The sequence below is a fragment of the Heptranchias perlo genome, chromosome 44 (genome assembly GCF_035084215.1).
Source record: "Heptranchias perlo isolate sHepPer1 chromosome 44, sHepPer1.hap1, whole genome shotgun sequence".
In the NCBI taxonomy this organism is placed as follows: Eukaryota; Metazoa; Chordata; class Chondrichthyes; order Hexanchiformes; family Hexanchidae; genus Heptranchias; species Heptranchias perlo.
The window spans coordinates 7,691,140-7,717,955 of record NC_090368.1 but is presented as its reverse complement, the minus strand read 5'-3'; the positions used below and the strand labels follow the sequence as shown (position 1 = coordinate 7,717,955).

General features: G+C 54.3%; 1 protein-coding gene across 2 annotated transcripts in view; it reads left to right on the top strand.

The window, feature by feature from the left end:
- Positions 1-26,816, top strand: part of LOC137306715 (multiple epidermal growth factor-like domains protein 10) — a 196,256-nt gene that overhangs the window by 112,216 nt on the left and 57,224 nt on the right. For both annotated transcript variants that reach the window (XM_067976074.1, XM_067976075.1), the window contains exons 9-13: positions 330-542; positions 2,894-3,068; positions 3,893-4,013; positions 4,958-5,121; positions 25,889-25,991. In XM_067976074.1, coding sequence (XP_067832175.1) covers positions 330-542; positions 2,894-3,068; positions 3,893-4,013; positions 4,958-5,121; positions 25,889-25,991 — 776 coding nt within the window. The remainder of the gene's footprint in view (positions 1-329; positions 543-2,893; positions 3,069-3,892; positions 4,014-4,957; positions 5,122-25,888; positions 25,992-26,816) is intronic.

Below are 26,816 nucleotides of genomic sequence, written 5' to 3'. Positions count from 1 at the left end.
AGGGAGGGGGGTGTAAATCGGGGAGGGGGGGTGCTACAAGGCGCCCTCAGCGACCCCCTTGGATTAGGAAGGGGAAGCATGCAGCCATGCCACCACCTCCTCCCCACCTCCCCGATAACCATCCAGCGACTGTGCCATGCGGTAAAGCATGCAAGTGATGCCTTCTGCAGTCAAATAGTTGGGCAAGGCACCGGGTGTAACCCGTACACCAACGCCTTCAGGAGAGGACGGGGGACGAGGGGGCATGGAAGGGGGGAGGGTCATATTGTATAATGGTGATTGTAACAATGGCACGGACTGACCAATGCTCTCTCCCCGCCCATCATTAGGTGTCAGGAGGATTGTCCGTTTGGCAAGTACGGGGTTAACTGCGGCCAGAACTGCGACTGCCTGAACAAGGCCAAGTGCATGCACATTGACGGAGTGTGCCTCTGCGAGTCCGGCTTTCAGGGCAGTCGCTGTGAGGAGAGGATGTGCCAGCAGGGGCTATTCGGCCATGACTGCAACATGCAGTGCCCCTGCGACCCTGCCCACACTCAGAGGTGGGTGCGCGAGGGCAGCGGGGCGGGGGATCGTTGGCGAGCGCACGAGCATTCGAGTCCCCCATACGCGCCACGGGAAAACGGAAGCATTTCTGTCCATCACACAGGAACAGGAGGAGGAGGAGGCCGTTCGGCCCCTCGGGCCTCTTCCGCCATTCTATCAGATCATAGCAGATCTGGACCTCAACTCCATTTGCTCCAGTGGGTCGCTCTCTCTTCCCTTTGAGTCAGAAGGTCGTGGGTTCGAGCCCCCACTCCAGAGACTGGAGCCCCATAATCCAGGCCGACACTCCCAGTGCCAGTGCTGAGGGAGTGCTGCACTGTTGGAGGTGCCGTCTTTCGGATGAGATGTTAAACCGAGGGCCCCGTCTGCCCCTCTCAGGTGGATGTAAAGGATCCCACGGCCACTATTGGAAGAAAAGCAGGGGAGTTGTCCTGGGGCCGATATTTATCCCTCGACCAACATCACTAAAAAACAGATGATCTGGTCATTATCACATTGCTGTTTGTGGGATCTTGCTGTGCGCAAATTAACTGCCGTGTTTCCTACATTACAACAGTGACCACACTTCAAAAAAGTACCTAATTGGCTGTAAAGCGCTTTGGGACGTCCTCAGGTCGTGAAAGGCGCGACAGAAATGCAAATCTTTCTTTCTTTACCCGCCTTTGCTCCCTTTCCCTCGAGACCCTCACTCAACAAAAATCGATCGATCTCAGTCTTGAAAGCTCCAATTAATCCCCAGTCTCCACAGCTTTTTGGGGGAGAGAGTTCCAGATTCCCACTCCCCTTTGTGTGAAGAAACGCTTCCTGACATCACCCCTGAACGGCCTGGCTCTAATTTTAAGGTTATGCCCCCTTATCCTGGACTCCCCCCACCAGAGGAAATAGTTTCTCTCTCTCGACCCTATCAAATCCTTTAATCATCTTAAACCCCTCGATTAGATCACCCCTTAATCTTCTACACTCGAGGGAATACAAGCCCAGTCTGTGCGACCTGTCCTCGTAATTTAACCCTTTTAGCCCCGGTTATCATTCTGGTGAATCTGCTCTGCACCCCCTCCAAGGCCGATATATCCTTCCTGAGGTGCGGTGCCCAGAACTGAACGCAGTCTCTCCAGATGGGGTCTGACCAGGACTCTGTACAACTGAAACATCACCTCCTCCCCCCTTTGTATTCCAGCCCCCCTCCAGATAAAGACCACCATTCCATTTTTGATTATTTATTTGTACCTATTCACTAGCTTTAAATGATTTCTGTGCATGGACCTCCAAATCTCTCTGCTCTTCCACAGTCTCTCGCCATTAAGAATTAAATAGAATTTACAGCACAGAAACAGGCCATTCGGCCCATCTGGTCTATGCTGGTGTTTATGCTCCACACGAGCCTCCTCCCTCCTTACTCCATCTCACCCTCTCCCCCTATCCTTCTATTCCTTTCTCCCTCATGTGTTTATCGAGCGTCCCCTTAAATCCATCTACACTATTCACCTCAACCACTCCATGTGGGAGCGAGTTCCACATTCTCATCACTCTCTGGGTAAAGAAGTTTCTCCTGAATTCCTTATTGGATTTATTAGTGACTCTCTTATATTTATGGCCCCCTAGTTTTGGAAAAAAAATAACATTCAGCCATGGTACCCGTAAGGTTCTCTCAGATGAAGGGCCAAGGTATTGAGATCTCGTTGATAGTAGACTATTCATGTCAACTTTTTGTTTCAAATTCTTGCAGGCCACACCCTACTTCCACCTCTGTAACATCGCCCGTCTCCGCCCCCTGCCTCAGCTCATCTGCTGCTGAAATCCTCATCCGTGCCTCTGTTCCCTCCAGACTTGACTATTCCAACCGTCTCCTGCCCGGCCTCCCATCTCCCGCCCTCCCTAAACTTGAGCTCATCCAAAACTCTGCTGCCCCCGTATCCTAACTCGCACCGAGTCCCGTTCACCCATCACCCCCCCTGTGCTCGCTGACCTACATTGGCTCCCAGTCCGGGAACGCCTCGATTTTAAAATTCTCATCATGTACAACTCCCTCCATGGCCCTCGCCCTCTCCCTATCTCTGTAACTTCCTCCAGCCCCACAACCCTCCGAGATCTCTGCGCTCCTCCAATTCTGGCCTCTTGCGCATCCCCGATTTCCATCGCTCCACCATTGGCGGCCGTGCCTTCAGCCGCCTGGGCCCTAAGCTCTGGAATTCCCTCCCTAAACCTCTCCGCCTCTCTCCCCTCCTTTATGACGCTCCTTAAAACCTACCTCTTTGACCAAGCTTTTGGTCACCTGTCCTAATATCTCCTTATGTGGCTCGGTATCGTTAGTCGTTGACCTTCTCCTGACCTTGTGTCTCCTCCCCAGTTGCCACCCAGTCACGGGAGACTGTACCTGCCAAGCTGGCTGGTCTGGGCCCTTTTGTAACGAGAGCTGCCCCCCCAGGTTCTATGGGGTGGGCTGCGTGAACCCATGCCTCTGCCTGAACGGAGGGAGCTGCGACCCAGAGACGGGACAATGTATCTGTGCTCCAGGATATATGGTAAGATCCTTGGTGCCATGGAGAGAGGGGCGGGGGGTGGGGGTCAGTCGGTTAGACATGTGATAGACGTTCGGGAGGGGGAGGAGAAACCAGACAGCACAGTGGGTTAGAAAGATTTGGCCTTTCATGCCTGGGACCAGCCCCTGTCCTGCGGGACGACCTCACCAACGCTCCAAAGTGGACTGAGGTCCAAGGGAGCAGAGGAGACGCAGCACATAACAACCCCCCAATCAAGCTGCAGATTGACAAGCTCACCGAGACAGTGCAAGATGGCCGAGCGACTTCATCGGAGCCCAGCAGTTGTGAAGCAAATGGCAGCTCCCGCACCACGAGTCCATGTTGCTCGAGCTTTCACCGCGAGTGATCTTCAGAAGATGGGACAGTGTAGAGGGAGCTTTACTCTGTATCTAACCCTGTACCTGCCCTGGGAGTGTTTGATGGGACAGTGTAGAGGGAGCTTTACTCTGTATCTAACCCTGTACCTGCCCTGGGAGTGTTTGATGGGACAGTGTAGAGGGAGCTTTACTCTGTATCTAACCCTGTACCTGCCCTGGGAGTGTTTGATGGGTCAGTGTAGAGTGAGCTTTACTCTGTATCTAACCCGTGCTGTACCTGCCCTGGGAGTGTTTGACGGGACAGTGTAGAGGGAGCTTTACTCTGTATCTAACCCGTGCTGTACCTGCCAGCTCACTGGAAATTGTTCTATAAATTCATGGGATCACGGAGTTGTGGGGAGTCCCTGAACGAGGGGGACAGACAGACCCCATCCCGTTTTTGCGATCGCTGCGTGCCAGCCCTTCGAATAAACTGTTCTCTCTCCGCAGAATAAACACTGCTCCGATCAGTGCCCGCCCTGGAGCTACGGGCTGAACTGCTCGTTGAGATGCCAGTGTGAGAATGCCATCTCCTGCTCGTCCGCTGATGGGCTCTGCCAGTGTGCCACAGGTATGCCCCGATCTTTCATTGATAGATTAACAAGTGGGCAAAATAGTGGCAGATGGAGTTCAGTGTGGGCGAGTGTGAGGTCGCCCGCTTTGAGATGATAGATCAGAGTATTTGCTAAATGGCGGGAAGCTGGAAACTGGGGAGGAGCAGAGGGACTCAAGGGCCCAATCACTAAAAGCTAGGTACAAAAAAAGAATTATTTGCCAGTTGTATAAGGCTCTGGTTGGCCCATACCGGGAGAGAATGCGTTCAGTTCTGGGCACTGGGAAGGATATATCGGCCTTGGAGGGGGCGCAGAGCAGATTCATCAGAATGATACCGGGGCTAAAAGGGTTAAATTACGAGGGCAGGTTGCACAGACTGGGCTTGTATTCCCTCGAGTGTAGACGATTAAGGGGTGATCTGATTAAAGTGTCTCCGATGATTGGGTGCCAGCCTTGGCTCAGCGCAAACAACAAAAAAAAACGGACAGCAAGCAAAATAAAATGATGCAGAAATACTGAAGCAAAAAAAAAAGTCCGAGGAACATCTGGTCCAATTGGTCTCTGAATCGGGGGGTCGGGGGTCGGGGGGTCGGAGGGATCCAGCGAGTCTGAGGTTGAGAAAATACATCAATACTGGGGTCGAAGGTCGTGGCGTTATGTGTAGTATTAATTTAATGGTGTTATTATTACTGTGGCCTCACTCTCTCACTTGCCTGGATTGTGGGCTCAAGATGAGGTGGGACTCGAACTCGCAACTCAGAGGCGAGAGTGCTACCCACTGAGCCAAGCTGACAGCTCAAAAGGGAGACAGATGCGGGGGTCAGGTGGGATCGACAGCAAAGGGAGGCTGGGCCCATAGCAACCACATAGATCTGGGTTTGCTGCTTTGCCTCAAAATGGCCTGCCCTGTGATTGGGTCATGTGATGCACGTAACCTGGCTCCGTCTTTCTTTGCTCCAGGTTGGACTGGGCCGGACTGCACTACTCCCTGTCCGCAGGGGAAATGGGGCCCTGGGTGCAATGGCACCTGCCAGTGTGACAACGCAGCTCCCTGCAGCCCGGTCGATGGGTCCTGCTCCTGTCTGTCAGGCTGGCAAGGAATGAGATGTGATCAGCAATGTCCGGTGAGTCAAAGTTACATCTTTGTGATTATATATAGAAGGGACACACTGGGGAACAATGTGATACAGAGGGGACACACTGGGGATCAGTGGGATATAGAGGGGAGACACTGGGGATCAGTGGGGTATAGAGGGGACACACTGGGGAATAGTGGGGTATAGAGGGGACACACTGGGGAATAGTGGGGTACAGAGGGGACACACTGGGGATCAGTGGGATATAGAGGGGAAACACTGGGGAATAGTGGGGTATAGAGGGGAGACACTGGGGTACAGTGGGATATAGAGGGGACACAATGGGGTACAGTGGGATATAGAGGGGACACACTGGGGTACAGTGGGGTATAGAGGGGACACACTGGGGAATAGTGGGGTATAGAGGGGACACACTGGGGATCAGTGGGATATAGAGGGGAGACACTGGGGAATAGTGGGGTATAGAGGGGAGACACTGGGGAATAGTGGGATATGGAGGGGAGACACTGGGGAATAGTGGGGTATAGAGGGGTCACATTGGGGAATAGTGGGATATAGAGGGGACACACTGGGGTACAGTGGGGTATAGAGGGGACACACTGGGGAACAGTGGGGTATAGAGGCGACACACTGGGGAATAGTGGGATATGGAGGGGAGACACTGGGGAATAGTGGGGTATAGAGGGGTCACATTGGGGAATAGTGGGATATAGAGGGGACACACTGGGGTACAGTGGGGTATAGAGGGGACACACTGGAGAACAGTGGGGTATAGAGGGGACACACTGGGGAACAGTGGGATATGGAGGGGAGACACTGGGGAATAGTGGGGTATAGAGGGGGACACACTGGGGAACAGTGGGATATGGAGGGGACACACTGGGGTACAGTGGGGTATAGAGGGGACACACTGGGGAATAGTGGGGTATAGAGGGGACACACTGGGGAATAGTGGGATATAGAGGGGACACACTGGGGAATAGTGGGGTATAGAGGGGACACACTGGGGAACAGTGGGATATAGAGGGGACACACTGGGGAATAGTGGGGTATAGAGGGGACACACTGGGGAATAGTGGGGTATAGAGGGGACACACTGGGGAATAATGGGGTATAGAGGGGACACACTGGGGAATAGTGGGGTAGAGAGGGGACACACTGGGGAACAGTGGGGTATAGAGGGGACACACTGGGGAATAGTGGGGTATAGAGGGGACACACTGGGGAACAGTGGGGTATAGAGGGGACACACTGGGGAACAGTGGGATATAGAGGGGACACACTGGGGAACAGTGGGGTATAGAGGGGACACACTGGGGAATAGTGGAATATAGAGGGGATACACTGGGGAACAGTGGGGTATAGAGGGGACACACTGGGGAATAGTGGGATATAGAGGGGACACACTGGGGAATAGTGGAATATAGAGGGGATACACTGGGGAACAGTGGGGTATAGAGGGGACACACTGGGGAATAGTGGAATATAGAGGGGACACACTGGGGAATAGTGGGGTATTGAGGGGATACACTGGGGAACAGTGGGGTAGAGAGGGGACACACTGGGGAATAGTGGGGTATAGAGGGGAGACACTTAGGAATAGTGGGGTATAGAGGGGACACACTGGGGAATAGTGGGGTATAGAGGGGACACACTAGGGAATAGTGGGGTATAGAGGGGACACACTGGGGAATAGTGGGGTACAGAGGGGACACACTGGGGAATAGTGGGGTATAGAGGGGACACACTGGGGAACAGTGGGGTATAGAGGGGACACACTGGGGAATAGTGGGGTATTGAGGGGATACACTGGGGAACAGTGGGGTAGAGAGGGGACACACTGGGGAATAGTGGGGTATTGAGGGGATACACTGGGGAACAGTGGGGTAGAGAGGGGACACACTGGGGAATAGTGGGGTATAGAGGGGAGACACTTAGGAATAGTGGGGTATAGAGGGGACACACTGGGGAATAGTGGGGTATAGAGGGGACACACTAGGGAATAGTGGGGTATAGAGGGGACACACTGGGGAATAGTGGGGTACAGAGGGGACACACTGGGGAATAGTGGGGTATAGAGGGGACACACTGGGGAACAGTGGGGTATAGAGGGGACACACTGGGGAATAGTGGGGTATTGAGGGGATACACTGGGGAACAGTGGGGTAGAGAGGGGACACACTGGGGAATAGTGGGATATGGAGGGGACACACTGGGGAACAGTGGGATATGGAGGGGACACACTGGGGAACAGTGGGGTATAGAGGTGACACACTGGGGAATAGTGGGGTATAGAGGGGATACACTGGGGAACAGTGGGGTATAGAGGGGACACACTGGGGAATAGTGGGGTATTGAGGGGATACACTGGGGAACAGTGGGGTAGAGAGGGGACACACTGGGGAACAGTGGGGTATAGAGGGGACACACTGGGGAATAGTGGGGTATAGAGGTGACACACTGGGGAATAGTGGGGTATAGAGGGGATACACTGGGGAACAGTGGGGTATAGAGGGGACACACTGGGGAATAGTGGGGTATTGAGGGGGTACACTGGGGAACAGTGGGGTAGAGAGGGGACACACTGGGGAATAGTGGGATATTGAGGGGATACACTGGGGAATAGTGGGGTATAGAGGGGACACACTGGGGAATAGTGGGATATAGAGGGGTCACACTGGGGAATAGTGGGGTATGGAGGGGACACACTGGGGAATAGTGGGGTATAGAGGGGACACACTGGGGAATAGTGGGGTATAGAGGGGACACACTGGGGAACAGTGGGGTATGGAGGGGACACACTGGGGAATAGTGGGGTATAGAGGGGACACACTGGGGTACAGTGGGGTATAGAGGGGACACACTGGGGAACAGTGGGGTATGGAGGGGACACACTGGGGAATAATGGGGTATAGAGGGGACACACTGGGGTACAGTGGGGTATAGAGGGGACACACTGGGGATTAGTGGGGTATAGAGGGGACACACTGGGGAATAGTGGGATATAGAGGGGACACACTGGGGAATAGTGGGGTACAGAGGGGACACACTGGGGAACAGTGGGGTATAGAGGGGACACACTGGGGAACAGTGGGGTATAGATGGGGACACACTGGGGAACAGTGGGGTATAGAGGGGACACACTGGGGAACAGTGGGGTATAGAGGGGACACACTGGGGAACAGTGGGATATAGAGGGGACACACTGGGGAATAGTGGGATACAGAGTGGTCACACTGGGGAATAGTGGGGTATAGAGAGGAGACACTTAGGAATAGTGGGGTATAGAGGGGACACACTGGGGAATAGTGGAATATAGAGGGGACACACTGGGGAATAGTGGGGTATAGAGGGGACACACTGGGGAATAGTGGGGTATAGAGAGGAGACACTTAGGAATAGTGGGGTATAGAGGGGACACACTGGGGAATAGTGGGGTATAGAGGGGATACACTGGGGAATAGTGGGGTATAGAGGGGACACACTGGGGAATAGTGGGGAATAGAGGGGACACACTGGGGAGTAGTGGGATATAGAGGGGACACATTGGGGAATAGTGGGGTATAGAGGGGACACACTGGGGAATAGTGCGGTATAGAGGGGAGACACTTAGGAATAGTGGGGTATAGAGGGGACACACTGGGGAATAGTGGGGTATAGAGGGGACACACTGGGGAACAGTGGGGTATAGAGGGGACACACTGGGGAACAGTGGGGTATAGAGGGGACACACTGGGGAACAGTGGGATATAGAGGGGACACACTGGGGAATAGTGGAATATAGAGGGGATACACTGGGGAACAGTGGGGTATAGAGGGGACACACTGGGGAATAGTGGAATATAGAGGGGACACACTGGGGAATAGTGGGGTATTGAGGGGATACACTGGGGAACAGTGGGGTAGAGAGGGGACACACTGGGGAATAGTGGGGTATAGAGGGGAGACACTTAGGAATAGTGGGGTATAGAGGGGACACACTGGGGAATAGTGGGGTATAGAGGGGACACACTAGGGAATAGTGGGGTATAGAGGGGACACACTGGGGAATAGTGGGGTACAGAGGGGACACACTGGGGAATAGTGGGGTATAGAGGGGACACACTGGGGAACAGTGGGGTATAGAGGGGACACACTGGGGAATAGTGGGGTATTGAGGGGATACACTGGGGAACAGTGGGGTAGAGAGGGGACACACTGGGGAATAGTGGGATATGGAGGGGACACACTGGGGAACAGTGGGATATGGAGGGGACACACTGGGGAACAGTGGGGTATAGAGGGGATACACTGGGGAACAGTGGGGTATAGAGGGGACACATTGGGGAATAGTGGGGTACAGAGGGGACACACTGGGGAATAGTGGGGTATAGAGGGGACACACTGGGGAATAGTGGGGTACAGAGGGGACACACTGGGGAATAGTGGGGTATAGAGGTGACACACTGGGGAATAGTGGGGTATAGAGGGGATACACTGGGGAACAGTGGGGTATAGAGGGGACACACTGGGGAATAGTGGGGTATTGAGGGGATACACTGGGGAACAGTGGGGTAGAGAGGGGACACACTGGGGAACAGTGGGGTATAGAGGGGATACACTGGGGAATAGTGGGGTATAGAGGTGACACACTGGGGAATAGTGGGGTATAGAGGGGATACACTGGGGAACAGTGGGGTATAGAGGAGACACACTGGGGAATAGTGGGGTATTGAGGGGGTACACTGGGGAACAGTGGGGTAGAGAGGGGACACACTGGGGAATAGTGGGATATTGAGGGGATACACTGGGGAATAGTGGGGTATAGAGGGGACACACTGGGGAATAGTGGGATATAGAGGGGTCACACTGGGGAATAGTGGGGTATGGAGGGGACACACTGGGGAATAGTGGGGTATAGAGGGGACACACTGGGGAATAGTGGGTTATAGAGGGGACACACTGGGGAACAGTGGGGTATGGAGGGGACACACTGGGGAATAGTGGGGTATAGAGGGGACACACTGGGGTACAGTGGGGTATAGAGGGGACACACTGGGGAACAGTGGGGTATGGAGGGGACACACTGGGGAATAATGGGGTATAGAGGGGACACACTGGGGTACAGTGGGGTATAGAGGGGACACACTGGGGATTAGTGGGGTATAGAGGGGACACACTGGGGAATAGTGGGATATAGAGGGGACACACTGGGGAATAGTGGGGTACAGAGGGGACACACTGGGGAACAGTGGGGTATAGAGGGGACACACTGGGGAACAGTGGGGTATAGATGGGGACACACTGGGGAACAGTGGGGTATAGAGGGGACACACTGGGGAACAGTGGGGTATAGAGGGGACACACTGGGGAACAGTGGGATATAGAGGGGACACACTGGGGAATAGTGGGATACAGAGTGGTCACACTGGGGAATAGTGGGGTATAGAGAGGAGACACTTAGGAATAGTGGGGTATAGAGGGGACACACTGGGGAATAGTGGGGTATAGAGGGGACACACTGGGGAACAGTGGGGTATAGAGGGGACACACTGGGGAACAGTGGGGTATAGAGGGGACACACTGGGGAACAGTGGGATATAGAGGGGACACACTGGGGAATAGTGGAATATAGAGGGGATACACTGGGGAACAGTGGGGTATAGAGGGGACACACTGGGGAATAGTGGAATATAGAGGGGACACACTGGGGAATAGTGGGGTATTGAGGGGATACACTGGGGAACAGTGGGGTAGAGAGGGGACACACTGGGGAATAGTGGGGTATAGAGGGGAGACACTTAGGAATAGTGGGGTATAGAGGGGACACACTGGGGAATAGTGGGGTATAGAGGGGACACACTAGGGAATAGTGGGGTATAGAGGGGACACACTGGGGAATAGTGGGGTACAGAGGGGACACACTGGGGAATAGTGGGGTATAGAGGGGACACACTGGGGAACAGTGGGGTATAGAGGGGACACACTGGGGAATAGTGGGGTATTGAGGGGATACACTGGGGAACAGTGGGGTAGAGAGGGGACACACTGGGGAATAGTGGGATATGGAGGGGACACACTGGGGAACAGTGGGATATGGAGGGGACACACTGGGGAACAGTGGGGTATAGAGGGGATACACTGGGGAACAGTGGGGTATAGAGGGGACACATTGGGGAATAGTGGGGTACAGAGGGGACACACTGGGGAATAGTGGGGTATAGAGGGGACACACTGGGGAATAGTGGGGTACAGAGGGGACACACTGGGGAATAGTGGGGTATAGAGGTGACACACTGGGGAATAGTGGGGTATAGAGGGGATACACTGGGGAACAGTGGGGTATAGAGGGGACACACTGGGGAATAGTGGGGTATTGAGGGGATACACTGGGGAACAGTGGGGTAGAGAGGGGACACACTGGGGAACAGTGGGGTATAGAGGGGATACACTGGGGAATAGTGGGGTATAGAGGTGACACACTGGGGAATAGTGGGGTATAGAGGGGATACACTGGGGAACAGTGGGGTATAGAGGGGACACACTGGGGAATAGTGGGGTATTGAGGGGGTACACTGGGGAACAGTGGGGTAGAGAGGGGACACACTGGGGAATAGTGGGATATTGAGGGGATACACTGGGGAATAGTGGGGTATAGAGGGGACACACTGGGGAATAGTGGGATATAGAGGGGTCACACTGGGGAATAGTGGGGTATGGAGGGGACACACTGGGGAATAGTGGGGTATAGAGGGGACACACTGGGGAATACTGGGTTATAGAGGGGACACACTGGGGAACAGTGGGGTATGGAGGGGACACACTGGGGAATAGTGGGGTATAGAGGGGACACACTGGGGTACAGTGGGGTATAGAGGGGACACACTGGGGAACAGTGGGGTATGGAGGGGACACACTGGGGAATAATGGGGTATAGAGGGGACACACTGGGGTACAGTGGGGTATAGAGGGGACACACTGGGGATTAGTGGGGTATAGAGGGGACACACTGGGGAATAGTGGGATATAGAGGGGACACACTGGGGAATAGTGGGGTACAGAGGGGACACACTGGGGAACAGTGGGGTATAGAGGGGACACACTGGGGAACAGTGGGGTATAGATGGGGACACACTGGGGAACAGTGGGGTATAGAGGGGACACACTGGGGAACAGTGGGGTATAGAGGGGACACACTGGGGAACAGTGGGATATAGAGGGGACACACTGGGGAATAGTGGGATACAGAGTGGTCACACTGGGGAATAGTGGGGTATAGAGAGGAGACACTTAGGAATAGTGGGGTATAGAGGGGACACACTGGGGAATAGTGGAATATAGAGGGGACACACTGGGGAATAGTGGGGTATAGAGGGGACACACTGGGGAATAGTGGGGTATAGAGAGGAGACACTTAGGAATAGTGGGGTATAGAGGGGACACACTGGGGAATAGTGGGGTATAGAGGGGATACACTGGGGAATAGTGGGGTATAGAGGGGACACACTGGGGAATAGTGGGGTATAGAGGGGACACACTGGGGAGTAGTGGGATATAGAGGGGACACATTGGGGAATAGTGGGGTATAGAGGGGACACACTGGGGAATAGTGGGGTTTCGAGAGGAGACACTTAGGAATAGTGGGATATAGAGGGGACACACTGGGGAATAGTGGGGTATAGAGGGGACACACTGGGGAATAGTGGGGTATAGAGGGGACACACTGGGGAATAGTGGGGTATAGAGGGGACACACTGGGGAATAGTGGGGTATAGAGAGGAGACACTTAGGAATAGTGGGGTATAGAGGGGACACACTGGGGAATAGTGGGGTATAGAGGGGACACACTGGGGAATAGTGGGGTATAGAGGGGACACACTGGGGAATAGTGGGGTAGAGAGGGGACACACTGGGGAATAGTGGGGTATAGAGGGGACACACTGGGGAATAGTGGGGTATAGAGGGGACACACTGGGGAATAGTGGGGTATAGAGGGGATACACTGGGGAATAGTGGGATATGGAGGGGACACACTGGGGAATAGTGGGGTATAGAGGGGGACACACTGGGGAACAGTGGGATATAGAGGGGACACACTGGGGTACAGTGGGGTACAGAGGGGACACACTGGGGAATAGTGGGGTATAGAGGGGAGACACTTAGGAATAGTGGGGTATAGAGGGGACACACTGGGGAATAGTGGGGTATAGAGGGGACACACTAGGGAATAGTGGGGTATAGAGGGGACACACTGGGGAATAGTGGGGTACAGAGGGGACACACTGGGGAATAGTGGGGTATAGAGGGGACACACTGGGGAACAGTGGGGTATTGAGGGGATACACTGGGGAACAGTGGGGTAGAGAGGGGTCACACTGGGGAATAGTGGGATATAGAGGGTTCACACTGGGGAATAGTGGGGTATAGAGGGGACACACTGGGGAACAGTGGGATATAAAGGGGATACACTGGGGAATAGTGGGATATGGAGGGGACACACTGGGGAACAGTGGGATATGGAGGGGACACACTGGGGAACAGTGGGGTATAGAGGGGATACACTGGGGAACAGTGGGGTGTAGAGGGGACACACTGGGGAATAGTGGGGTATTGAGGGGATACACTGGGGAACAGTGGGGTAGAGAGGGGACACACTGGGGAACAGTGGGGTATAGAGGGGACACACTGGGGAATAGTGGGGTATTGAGGGGATACACTGGGGAACAGTGGGGTATAGAGGGGACACACTGGGGAATAGTGGGATATTGAGGGGAGACACTGGGGAATAGTGGGGTATAGAGGGGACACACTGGGGAATAGTGGGATATAGAGGGGTCACACTGGGGAATAGTGGGATATAGAGGGTTCACACTGGGGAATAGTGGGGTATAGAGGGGACACACTGGGGAATAGTGGGGTATAGAGGGGACACACTGGGGAATAGTGGGGTATAGAGGGGACACACTGGGGAATGGTGGGGTACAGAGGGGACACACTGGGGAACAGTGGGGTATGGAGGGGACACACTGGGGAATAATGGGGTATAGAGGGGACACACTGGGGTACAGTGGGGTATAGAGGGGACACACTGGGGAACAGTGGGGTATGGAGGGGACACACTGGGGAATAATGGGGTATGGAGGGGACACACTGGGGTACAGTGGGGTATAGAGGGGACACACTGGGGAATAGTGGGGTATAGAGGGGACACACTGGGGAATAGTGGGGTATAGAGGGGACACACTGGGGAACAGTGGGGTATAGAGCGGACACACTGGGGAACAGTGGGGTATAGATGGGGACACACTGGGGAACAGTGGGGTATAGAGGGGACACACTGGGGAACAGTGGGGTATAGATGGGGACACACTGGGGAACAGTGGGGTATAGAGGGGACACACTGGGGAACAGTGGGATATAGAGTGGTCACACTGGGGAATAGTGGAATATAGAGGGGACACACTGGGGAATAGTGGGGTATTGAGGGGATACACTGGGGAATAGTGGGGTATAGAGGGGACACACTGGGGAATAGTGGGGTATAGAGAGGAGACACTTAGGAATAGTGGGGTATAGAGGGGACACACTGGGGAATAGTGGGGTATAGAGAGGAGACACTTAGGAATAGTGGGATATAGAGGGGTCACACTGGGGAATAGTGGGGTATAGAGGGGACACACTGGGGAATCGTGGGGTATAGAGGGGACACACTGGGGAATAGTGGGGTATAGAGGGGACACACTGGGGAATAGTGGGGTATAGAGGGGACACACTGGGGAATAGTGGGGTACAGAGGGGATACACTGGGGAATAGTGGGATATGGAGGGGACACACTGGGGAATAGTGGGGTATAGAGGGGGACACACTGGGGAACAGTGGGATATAGAGGGGATACACTGGGGAATAGTGGGATATGGAGGGGACACACTGGGGAACAGTGGGATATGGAGGGGACACACTGGGGAACAGTGGGGTATAGAGGGGATACACTGGGGAACAGTGGGGTATAGAGGGGACACACTGGGGAATAGTGGGGTATTGAGGGGATACACTGGGGAACAGTGGGGTAGAGAGGGGACACACTGGGGAACAGTGGGGTATAGAGGGGACACACTGGGGAATAGTGGGGTATTGAGGGGATACACTGGGGAACAGTGGGGTATAGAGGGGACACACTGGGGAATAGTGGGATATTGAGGGGAGACACTGGGGAATAGTGGGGTATAGAGGGGACACACTGGGGAATAGTGGGATATAGAGGGGTCACACTGGGGAATAGTGGGATATAGAGGGTTCACACTGGGGAATAGTGGGGTATAGAGGGGACACACTGGGGAATAGTGGGGTATAGAGGGGACACACTGGGGAATAGTGGGGTATAGAGGGGACACACTGGGGAATGGTGGGGTACAGAGGGGACACACTGGGGAACAGTGGGGTATGGAGGGTACACACTGGGGAATAATGGGGTATAGAGGGGACACACTGGGGTACAGTGGGGTATAGAGGGGACACACTGGGGAATAGTGGGGTATAGAGGGGACACACTGGGGAACAGTGGGGTATAGAGGGGACACACTGGGGAACAGTGGGGTATGGAGGGGACACACTGGGGAATAATGGGGTATAGAGGGGACACACTGGGGTACAGTGGGGTATAGAGGGGACACACTGGGGAATAGTGGGGTATAGAGGGGACACACTGGGGAATAGTGGGGTATAGAGGGGACACACTGGGGAACAGTGGGGTATAGATGGGGACACACTGGGGAACAGTGGGGTATAGAGGGGACACACTGGGGAACAGTGGGGTATAGAGGGGACACACTGGGGAACAGTGGGGTATGGAGGGAACACACTGGGGAACAGTGGGGTATAGAGGGGACACACTGGGGAACAGTGGGATATAGAGTGGTCACACTGGGGAATAGTGGAATATAGAGGGGACACACTGGGGAATAGTGGGGTATTGAGGGGACACACTGGGGAATAGTGGGGTATAGAGGGGACACACTGGGGAATAGTGGGGTATAGAGAGGAGACACTTAGGAATAGTGGGGTATAGAGGGGACACACTGGGGAATAGTGGGGTATAGAGAGGAGACACTTAGGAATAGTGGGATATAGAGGGGTCACACTGGGGAATAGTGGGGTATAGAGGGGACACACTGGGGAATAGTGGGGTATAGAGGGGACACACTGGGGAATAGTGGGGTATAGAGGGGACACACTGGGGAATAGTGGGGTATAGAGAGGAGACACTTAGGAATAGTGGGGTATAGAGGGGACACACGGGGGAATAGTGGGATATAGAGGGGAGACACTGTGGAATAGTGGGGTATAGAGGGGACACACTGGGGAATAGTGGGGTATAGAGGGGACACACTGGGGAACAGTGGGGTATAGAGGGGACACACTGGGGAACAGTGGGATATAGAGGGGACACACTGGGGAATAGTGGGGTATAGAGGGGACACACTGGGGAATAGTGAGGTATAGAGGGGACACACTGGGGTACAGTGGGGTATAGAGGGGACACACTGGGGAATAGTGAGGTATAGAGGGGACACACTGGGGAATAGTGGGGTACAGAGTGGATACACTGGGGAATAGTGGGATATGGAGGGGACACACTGGGGAATAGTGGGGTATAGAGGGGGACACACTGGGGAACAGTGGGATATAGAGGGGACACACTGGGGAATAGTGGGGTACAGAGGGGACACACTGGGGAATAGTGGGGTATAGAGGGGACACACTGGGGAACAGTGGGGTATTGAGGGGATACACTGGGGAACAGTGGGGTAGAGAGGGGACACACTGGGGAATAGTGGGATATGGAGGGGACACACTGGGGAACAGTGGGATATGGAGGGGACACACTGGGGAACAGTGGGGTATAGAGGGGATACACTGGGGAACAGTGGGGTATAGAGGGGACACACTGGGGAATAGTGGGGTATTGAGGGGATACACTGGGGAACAGTGGGGTAGGGAGGGGACACACTGGGGAACAGTGGGGTATACAGGGGACACACTGGGGAATAGTGGGGTATAGAGGGGATACACTGGGGAACAGTGGGGTATAGAGGGGACACACTGGGGAATAGTGGGGTATTGAGGGGATACACTGGGGAACAGTGGGGTAGAGAGGGGACACACTGGGGAATAGTGGGATATTGAGGGGATACACTGGGGAATAGTGGGGTATAGAGGGGACACACTGGGGAATAGTGGGGTATAGAGGGGACACACTGGGGAATAGTGGGGTATTGAGGGGATACACTGGGGAATAGTGGGATATTGAGGGGATACACTGGGGAATAGTGGGGTATAGAGGGGACACACTGGGGAATGGTGGGGTACAGAGGGAACACACTGGGGAACAGTGGGGTATGGAGGGGACACACTGGGGAATAATGGGGTATAGAGGGGACACACTGGGGAATAGTGGGGTATAGAGGGGATACACTGGGGAACAGTGGGGTATAGAGGGGACACACTGGGGAATAGTGGGGTATTGAGGGGATACACTGGGGAACAGTGGGGTAGAGAGGGGACACACTGGGGAATAGTGGGATATTGAGGGGATACACTGGGGAATAGTGGGGTATAGAGGGGACACACTGGGGAATAGTGGGATATAGAGGGGTCACACTGGGGAATAGTGGGATATAGAGGGTTCACACTGGGGAATAGTGGGGTATAGAGGGGACACACTGGGGAATAGTGGGGTATAGAGGGGACACACTGGGGAATAGTGGGGTATAGAGGGGACACACTGGGGAATGGTGGGGTACAGAGGGGACACACTGGGGAACAGTGGGGTATGGAGGGGACACACTGGTGAATAATGGGGTATAGAGGGGACACACTGGGGTACAGTGGGGTATAGAGGGGACACACTGGGGAATAGTGCGGTACAGAGGGGACACACTGGGGAACAGTGGGGTATAGAGGGGACACACTGGGGAACAGTGGGGTATGGAGGGGACACACTGGGGAATAATGGGGTATAGAGGGGACACACTGGGGTACAGTGGGGTATAGAGGGGACACACTGGGGAATAGTGGGGTATAGAGGGGACACACTGGGGAATAGTGGGGTATAGAGGGGACACACTGGGGAACAGTGGGGTATAGATGGGGACACACTGGGGAACAGTGGGGTATAGAGGGGACACACTGGGGAACAGTGGGGTATAGAGGGGACACACTGGGGAACAGTGGGGTATGGAGGGAACACACTGGGGAACAGTGGGGTATAGAGGGGACACACTGGGGAACAGTGGGGTATAGATGGGGACACACTGGGGAACAGTGGGGTATAGAGGGGACACACTGGGGAACAGTGGGATATAGAGTGGTCACACTGGGGAATAGTGGAATATAGAGGGGACACACTGGGGTACAGTGGGATATAGAGGGGAGACACTGGGGAATAGTGGGGTATAGAGGGGACACACTGGGGAATAGTGGGGTATTGAGGGGATACAACGGGGGAATAGTGGGGTATTGAGGGGATACACTGGGGAATAGTGGGGTATAGAGGGGACACACTGGGGAATAGTGGGGTATAGAGAGGAGACACTTAGGAATAGTGGGGTATAGAGGGGACACACTGGGGAATAGTGGGGTATAGAGGGGACACACTGGGGAATAGTGGGGTATAGAGAGGAGACACTTAGGAATAGTGGGATATAGAGGGGTCACACTGGGGAATAGTGGGGTATAGAGGGGACACACTGGGGAATAGTGGGGTATAGAGGGGACACACTGGGGAATAGTGGGGTATAGAGGGGACACACTGGGGAATAGTGGGGTATAGAGAGGAGACACTTAGGAATAGTGGGGTATAGAGGGGACACACTGGGGAATAGTGGGATATAGAGGGGAGACACTGTGGAATAGTGGGGTATAGAGGGGATACACTGGGGAATAGTGGGATATGGAGGGGACACACTGGGGAATAGTGGGGTATAGAGGGGGACACACTGGGGAACAGTGGGATATAGAGGGGACACACTGGGGAATAGTGGGGTATAGAGGGGACACACTGGGGAATAGTGAGGTATAGAGGGGACACACTGGGGTACAGTGGGGTATAGAGGGGACACACTGGGGAATAGTGAGGTAGAGAGGGGACACACTGGGGAATAGTGGGGTATAGAGGGGATACACTGGGGAATAGTGGGATATGGAGGGGACACACTGGGGAATAGTGGGGTATAGAGGGGGACACACTGGGGAACAGTGGGATATAGAGGGGACACACTGGGGTACAGTGGGGTATAGAGGGGACACACTGGGGAATAGTGGGATATAGAGGGGACACACTGGGGAATAGTGGGGTATAGAGGGGACACACTGGGGAATAGTGGGGTATAGAGGGGACACACTGGGGAATAGTGGGATATAGAGGGGAGACACTGTGGAATAGTGGGGTATAGAGGGGACACACTGGGGAATAGTGGGATATAGAGGGGACACACTGGGGTTCAGTGGGGTATAGAGGGGACACAATGGGGAACAGTGGGATATAGAGGGGACACACTGGGGAATAGTGGGGTATAGAGGGGACACACTGGGGAATAGTGGGATATAGAGGGGACACACTGGGGTTCAGTGGGGTATAGAGGGGACACAATGGGGAACAGTGGGATATAGAGGGGACACACTGGGGAATAGTGGGGTATAGAGGGGACACACTGGGGAATAGTGGGATATAGAGGGTTCACACAGGGGAATGGTGGGATATAGAGGGGACACACTGGGGAACAGTGGGGTATAGAGGGGACACACTGGGGAACAGTGGGGTATAGAGGGGACACACTGGGGAACAGTGGGATATAGAGGGGACACACTGGGGAATAGTGGGATATAGAGTGGTCACACTGGGGAATAGTGGGGTATAGAGAGGAGACACTTAGGAATAGTGGGGTATAGAGGGGACACACTGGGGAATAGTGGAATATAGAGGGGACACACTGGGGAATAGTGGGGTATAGAGGGGACACACTGGGGAATAGTGGGGTATAGAGAGGATACACTGGGGAATAGTGGGATATGGAGGGGACACACTGGGGAATAGTGGGGTATAGAGGGGGACACACTGGGGAACAGTGGGATATAGAGGGGACACACTGGGGTACAGTGGGGTATAGAGGGGACACACTGGGGAATAGTGGGGTATAGAGGGGAGACACTTAGGAATAGTGGGGTATAGAGGGGACACACTGGGGAATAGTGGGGTATAGAGGGGACACACTAGGGAATAGTGGGGTATAGAGGGGACACACTGGGGAATAGTGGGGTACAGAGGGGACACACTGGGGAATAGTGGGGTATAGAGGGGAACACTGGGGAACAGTGGGGTATTGAGGGGATACACTGGGGAACAGTGGGGTAGAGAGGGGACACACTGGGGAATAGTGGGATATGGAGGGGACACACTGGGGAACAGTGGGATATGGAGGGGACACACTGGGGAACAGTGGGGTATAGAGGCGATACACTGGGGAATAGTGGGGTATTGAGGGGATACACTGGGGAACAGTGGGGTAGAGAGGGGACACACTGGGGAACAGTGGGGTATAGAGGGGACACACTGGGGAATAGTGGGGTATAGAGGGGATACACTGGGGAACAGTGGGGTATAGAGGGGACACACTGGGGAATAGTGGGGTATTGAGGGGATACACTGGGGAACAGTGGGGTAGAGAGGGGACACACTGGGGAATAGTGGGATATTGAGGGGATACACTGGGGAATAGTGGGGTATAGAGGGGACACACTGGGGAATAGTGGGATATAGAGGGGTCACACTGGGGAATAGTGGGATATAGAGGGTTCACACTGGGGAATAGTGGGGTATAGAGGGGACACACTGGGGAATAGTGGGGTATAGAGGGGACACACTGGGGAATAGTGGGGTATAGAGGGGTCACACTGGGGAATAGTGGGATATAGAGGGTTCACACTGGGGAATAGTGGGGTATAGAGGGGACACACTGGGGAACAGTGGGGTATAGAGGGGACACACTGGGGAACAGTGGGGTATGGAGGGGACACACTGGGGAATAATGGGGTATAGAGGGGACACACTGGGGTACAGTGGGGTATAGAGGGGACACACTGGGGAATAGTGGGGTATAGAGGGGACACACTGGGGAATAGTGGTGTATAGAGGGGACACACTGGGGAACAGTGGGGTATAGATGGGGACACACTGGGGAACAGTGGGGTATAGAGGGGACACACTGGGGAACAGTGGGGTATGGAGGGAACACACTGGGGAACAGTTGGGTATAGAGGGGACACACTGGGGAACAGTGGGGTATAGATGGGGACACACTGGGGAACAGTGGGGTATAGAGTGGTCACACTGGGGAATAGTGGGGTATTGAGGGGATACACTGGGGAATAGTGGGGTATAGAGGGGACACACTGGGGAATAGTGGGGTATAGAGAGGAGACACTTAGGAATAGTGGGGTATAGAGGGGACACACTGGGGAATAGTGGGGTATAGAGGGGACACACTGGGGAATAGTGGGGTATAGAGAGGAGACACTTAGGAATAGTGGGATATAGAGGGGTCACACTGGGGAATAGTGGGGTATAGAGGGGACACACTGGGGAATAGTGGGGTATAGAGGGGACACACTGGGGAATAGTGGGGTATAGAGGGGACACACTGGGGAATAGTGGGGTATAGAGAGGAGACACTTAGGAATAGTGGGGTATAGAGGGGACACACTGGGGAATAGTGGGATATAGAGGGGAGACACTGTGGAATAGTGGGGTATAGAGGGGACACACTGGGGAATAGTGGGGTATAGAGGGGACACACTGGGGAACAGTGGGGTATAGAGGGGACACACTGGGGAACAGTGGGATATAGAGGGGACACACTGGGGAATAGTGGGGTATAGAGGGGACACACTGGGGAATAGTGAGGTATAGAGGGGACACACTGGGGTACAGTGGGGTATAGAGGGGACACACTGGGGAATAGTGAGGTATAGAGGGGACACACTGGGGAATAGTGGGGTATAGAGGGGATACACTGGGGAATAGTGGGATATGGAGGGGACACACTGGGGAATAGTGGGGTATAGAGGGGGACACACTGGGGAACAGTGGGATATAGAGGGGACACACTGGGGTACAGTGGGGTATAGAGGGGACACACTGGGGAATAGTGGGATATAGAGGGGACACACTGGGGAATAGTGGGGTATAGAGGGGACACACTGGGGAATAGTGGGGTATAGAGGGGACACACTGGGGAATAGTGGGATATAGAGGGGAGACACTGGGGAATAGTGGGGTATAGAGGGGACACACTGGGGAACAGTGAGATATGGAGGGGACACACTGGGGCATAGTGGGGTATAGAGGGGACACACTGGGGAACAGTGGGATATAGAGGGGACACACTGGGGAATAGTGGGGTACAGAGGGGACACACTGGGGAATAGTGGGGTATAGAGGGGACACACTGGGGAACAAGGGGATATAGAGGGGAGACACTTAGGAATAGTGGGGTATAGTGGGGACACACTGGGGAATAGTGGGGTATAGAGGTGTCACACTGGGGAATAGTGGGGTATGGAGGGGTCACACTGGGGAATAGTGGGGTATAGTGGGGACACACTGGGGAATAGTGGGGTATAGAGGGGATACACTGGGGAATAGTGGGGTATAGAGGGGATACACTGGGGAATAGTGGGGTATAGAGGGGACACACTGGGGAACAGTGAGATATGGAGGGGACACACTGGGGCATAGTGGGGTATAGAGGGGATACACTGGGGAATAGTGGGATATAGAGGGGACACACTGGGGAATAGTGGGGTATAGAGGGGACACACTGCGGAATAGTGGGGTATAGAGGGGACACACTGGGGAACAGTGAGATATGGAGGGGACACACTGGGGTACAGTGGGATATAGAGGGGACACACAGGGGTACAGTGGGGTATAGAGGGGACACACTGGGGTACAGTGGGGTATAGAGGGGACACATTGGGGAATAGTGGGGTATAGAGGGGACACACTGGGGTACAGTGGGGTATAGTGGGGACACACTGGGGTACAGTGGGATATAGAGGGGACACACTGGGGTACAGTGGGGTATAGAGGGGACACACTGGGTAACAGTGGGGTATAGAGGGGACACACTGGGGAATAGTGGGGTATAGAGGGGACACACTGGGGAACAGTGGGGTATAGAGGGGACACATTGGGGAATAGTGGGGTATAGAGGTGTCACACTGGGGAATAGTGGGGTATGGAGGGGACACACTGGGGTACAGTGGGATATAGAGGGGACACACTGGGTTACAGTGGGGTATAGAGGGGACACACTGGGGTACAGTGGGGTATAGAGGGGACACACTGGGGAATAGTGGGGTATAGAGGGGACACACTGGGGTACAGTGGGGTATAGAGGGGACACACTGGGGAATAGTGGGGCATAGAGGGGACACACTGGGGAACAGTGGGGTATAGAGGGGACACACTGGGGAATAGTGAGATATGGAGGGGACACACTGGGGTACAGTGGGATATAGAGGGGACACACTGGGGAATAGTGGGGTATAGAGGGGACACACTGGGGAACAGTGGGATATAGAGGGGACACACTGGGGTACAGTGGGGTATAGAGGGGACACACTGGGGTACAGTGGGGTATAGAGGGGACACACTGGGGAATAGTGGGGTATAGAGGGGACACACTGGGGTACAGTGGGGTATAGAGGGGACACACTGGGGAATAGTGGGGTATAGAGGGGACACACTGGGGAATAGTGAGATATGGAGGGGACACACTGGGGTACAGTGGGATATAGAGGGGACACACTGGGTTACAGTGGGGTATAGAGGGGACACACTGGGGAATAGTGGGGTATAGAGGGGACACACTGGGGTACAGTGGGGTATAGAGGGGACACACTGGGGAATAGTGGGGCATAGAGGGGACACACTGGGGAACAGTGGGGTATAGAGGGGACACACTGGGGAATAGTGGGGTATAGAGGGGACACACTGGGGAATAGTGGGGTATAGAGGGGACACACTGGGGTACAGTGGGGTATAGAGGGGACACATTGGGGAATAGTGGGGTATAGAGGTGTCACACTGGGGAATAGTGGGGTATGGAGGGGACACACTGGGGTACAGTGGGTTATAGAGGGGACACACTGGGGTACAGTGGGGTATAGAGGGGACACACTGGGGTACAGTGGGGTATAGAGGGGACACACTGGGGAATAGTGGGGTATAGAGGGGACACACTGGGGTACAGTGGGGTATAGAGGGGACACACTGGGGAATAGTGGGGCATAGAGGGGACACACTGGGGAACAGTGGGGTATAGAGGGGACACACTGGGGAATAGTGGGGTATAGAGGGGACACACTGGGGAACAAGGGGATATAGAGGGGAGACACTTAGGAATAGTGAGATATAGAGGGGACACACTGGGGTACAGTGGGATTTAGAGGGGACACACTGGGGAATAGTGGGGTATAGAGGGGACACACTGGGGAACAGTGGGATATCGAGGGGACACACTGGGGTACAGTGGGGTATAGAGGGGACACACTGGGGAATAGTGGGGTATAGAGGGGACACACTGGGGTACATTGGGGTATAGAGGGGACACACTGGGGAATAGTGGGGAATAGAGGGGACACACTGGGGAACAGTGAGATATGGAGGGGACACACTGGGGTACAGTGGGATATAGAGGGGACACACTGGGGTACAGTGGGGTATAGAGGGGACACACTGGGGAATAGTGGGGCATAGAGGGGACACACTGGGGAACAGTGGGGTATAGAGGGGACACACTGGGGAATAGTGGGGTATAGAGGGGACACACTGGGGAATAGTGGGGTATAGAGGGGACACACTGGGGTACAGTGGGGTATAGAGGGGACACACTGGGGAATAGTGGGATATAGAGGGGACACACTGGGGAATAGTGGGATATAGAGGGGACACACTGGGGAACAGTGGGATATGGAGGGGTCACACTGGGGAACAGTGGGATATGGAGGGGTCACACTGGGGAATAGTGGGGTATAGAGGGGTCACACTGGGGAATAGTGGGGTATAGAGGGGACACACTGGGGAACAAGGGGATATAGAGGGGAGACACTTAGGAATAGTGGGGTATAGAGGGGACACACTGGAGAATAGTGGGATATAGTGGGGACACACTGGGGAATAGTGGGGTATAGAGGGGGACACACTGTGGAATAGTGGGGTATAGAGGGGACACACTGGGGAACAGTGGGGTATAGAGGGGGACACACTGGGGAATAGTGGGGTATAGAGGGGACACACTGGGGAATAGTGGGGTATAGAGGGGACACACTGGGGAACAGTGGGGTATAGAGGGGGACACACTGGGGAATAGTGGGGTATGGATGGGGGGACACTGGGAAATAGTGGGGTATAGAGGGGACACACTGGGGAATAGTGGGATATAGAGGGGACACACTGGGGAATAGTGGGGTATAGAGGGGACACACTGGGGAATAGTGGGATATAGAGGGGACACACTGGGGAATAGTGGGATATAGAGGGGACACACTGGGGATCAGTGGGGTATAGAGGGGACACACTGGGGAATAGTGGGGTATAGAGGGGACACACTGGGGAATGGTGGGGTATAGAGGGGACACACTAGAGAACAGTGGGATTTCAAAAAAGCCGGCACAGGCTCAATGGGCCAAATGTCCTCCTCCTGTGCTGCCTGATTGTCCGATTCTCCTGGGATGACCGTTCTCGATTTCCTGCAGGAGCGCCTGTACGGTGTGGGCTGCAGCAGGCACTGCGACTGTGTGAAGGCGGAGAGGTGCGATCCCGTCAGCGGAGTCTGTCACTGCGCCCCGGGGTGGACAGGTGAGGACTCTCCCGGTGAACTCCACAGCTGGGCTGATGTGTGACCTGCGGATTTAATTCGAGGGGTCGGGGGAAGGGGGGCGAGCGGGAGGGCAAGACCCGAGGGAACGGTCGCTGGCCTGAGGTCGGTGGAAATGGGGTGTGGGGAGTCCGGAGGAGATGGCGGGAGGGGGAGGGAGAGGCCCACGGATCCCTTTTGGAGGACTCCGAGCCCACGGGGAAACCTTCCGCCATATTGCACTGCTGCGACCGAGATTGTATCGGGGCTCGAATGATGTCATCAGACCCCCGACATTTAAAAATCCATGAGACCCCCTCCCCTCGCCCCTTGATCCCACCTTTGGCGGGAAACAGCAGCCCAGTTAAAATGGCAGTGGGCGTGATTAGCACCCGGCCGCCATTTTGACTACCAGTTCCCAGGCTTAAAATCGGGCCTGTGAGCCGTGGCCGGCCTGGGGAGCCCAGAGGCCCGATTTTGGACACTCACAGTGCAAAATACTTCACCCGGCCGTCACCATCTGCTAAATTAAACGCCTCATGTAGCTGGTTAATTTACAGGAAACAGTCTATTTTACAGGAAACAGTCTATTTTACAGGAAACAGTCTATTTTACAGGAAACAGGGTCTATTTTACAGGAAACAGAGTCTATTTTACAGGAAACAGGGTCTATTTTACAGGAAACAGTCTATTTTACAGGAAACAGAGTCTATTTTACAGGAAACAGTCTATTTTACAGGAAACAGTGTCTATTTTACAGGAAACAGTCTATTTTACAGGAAACAGTCTATTTTACAGGAAACAGGGTCTATTTTACAGGAAACAGA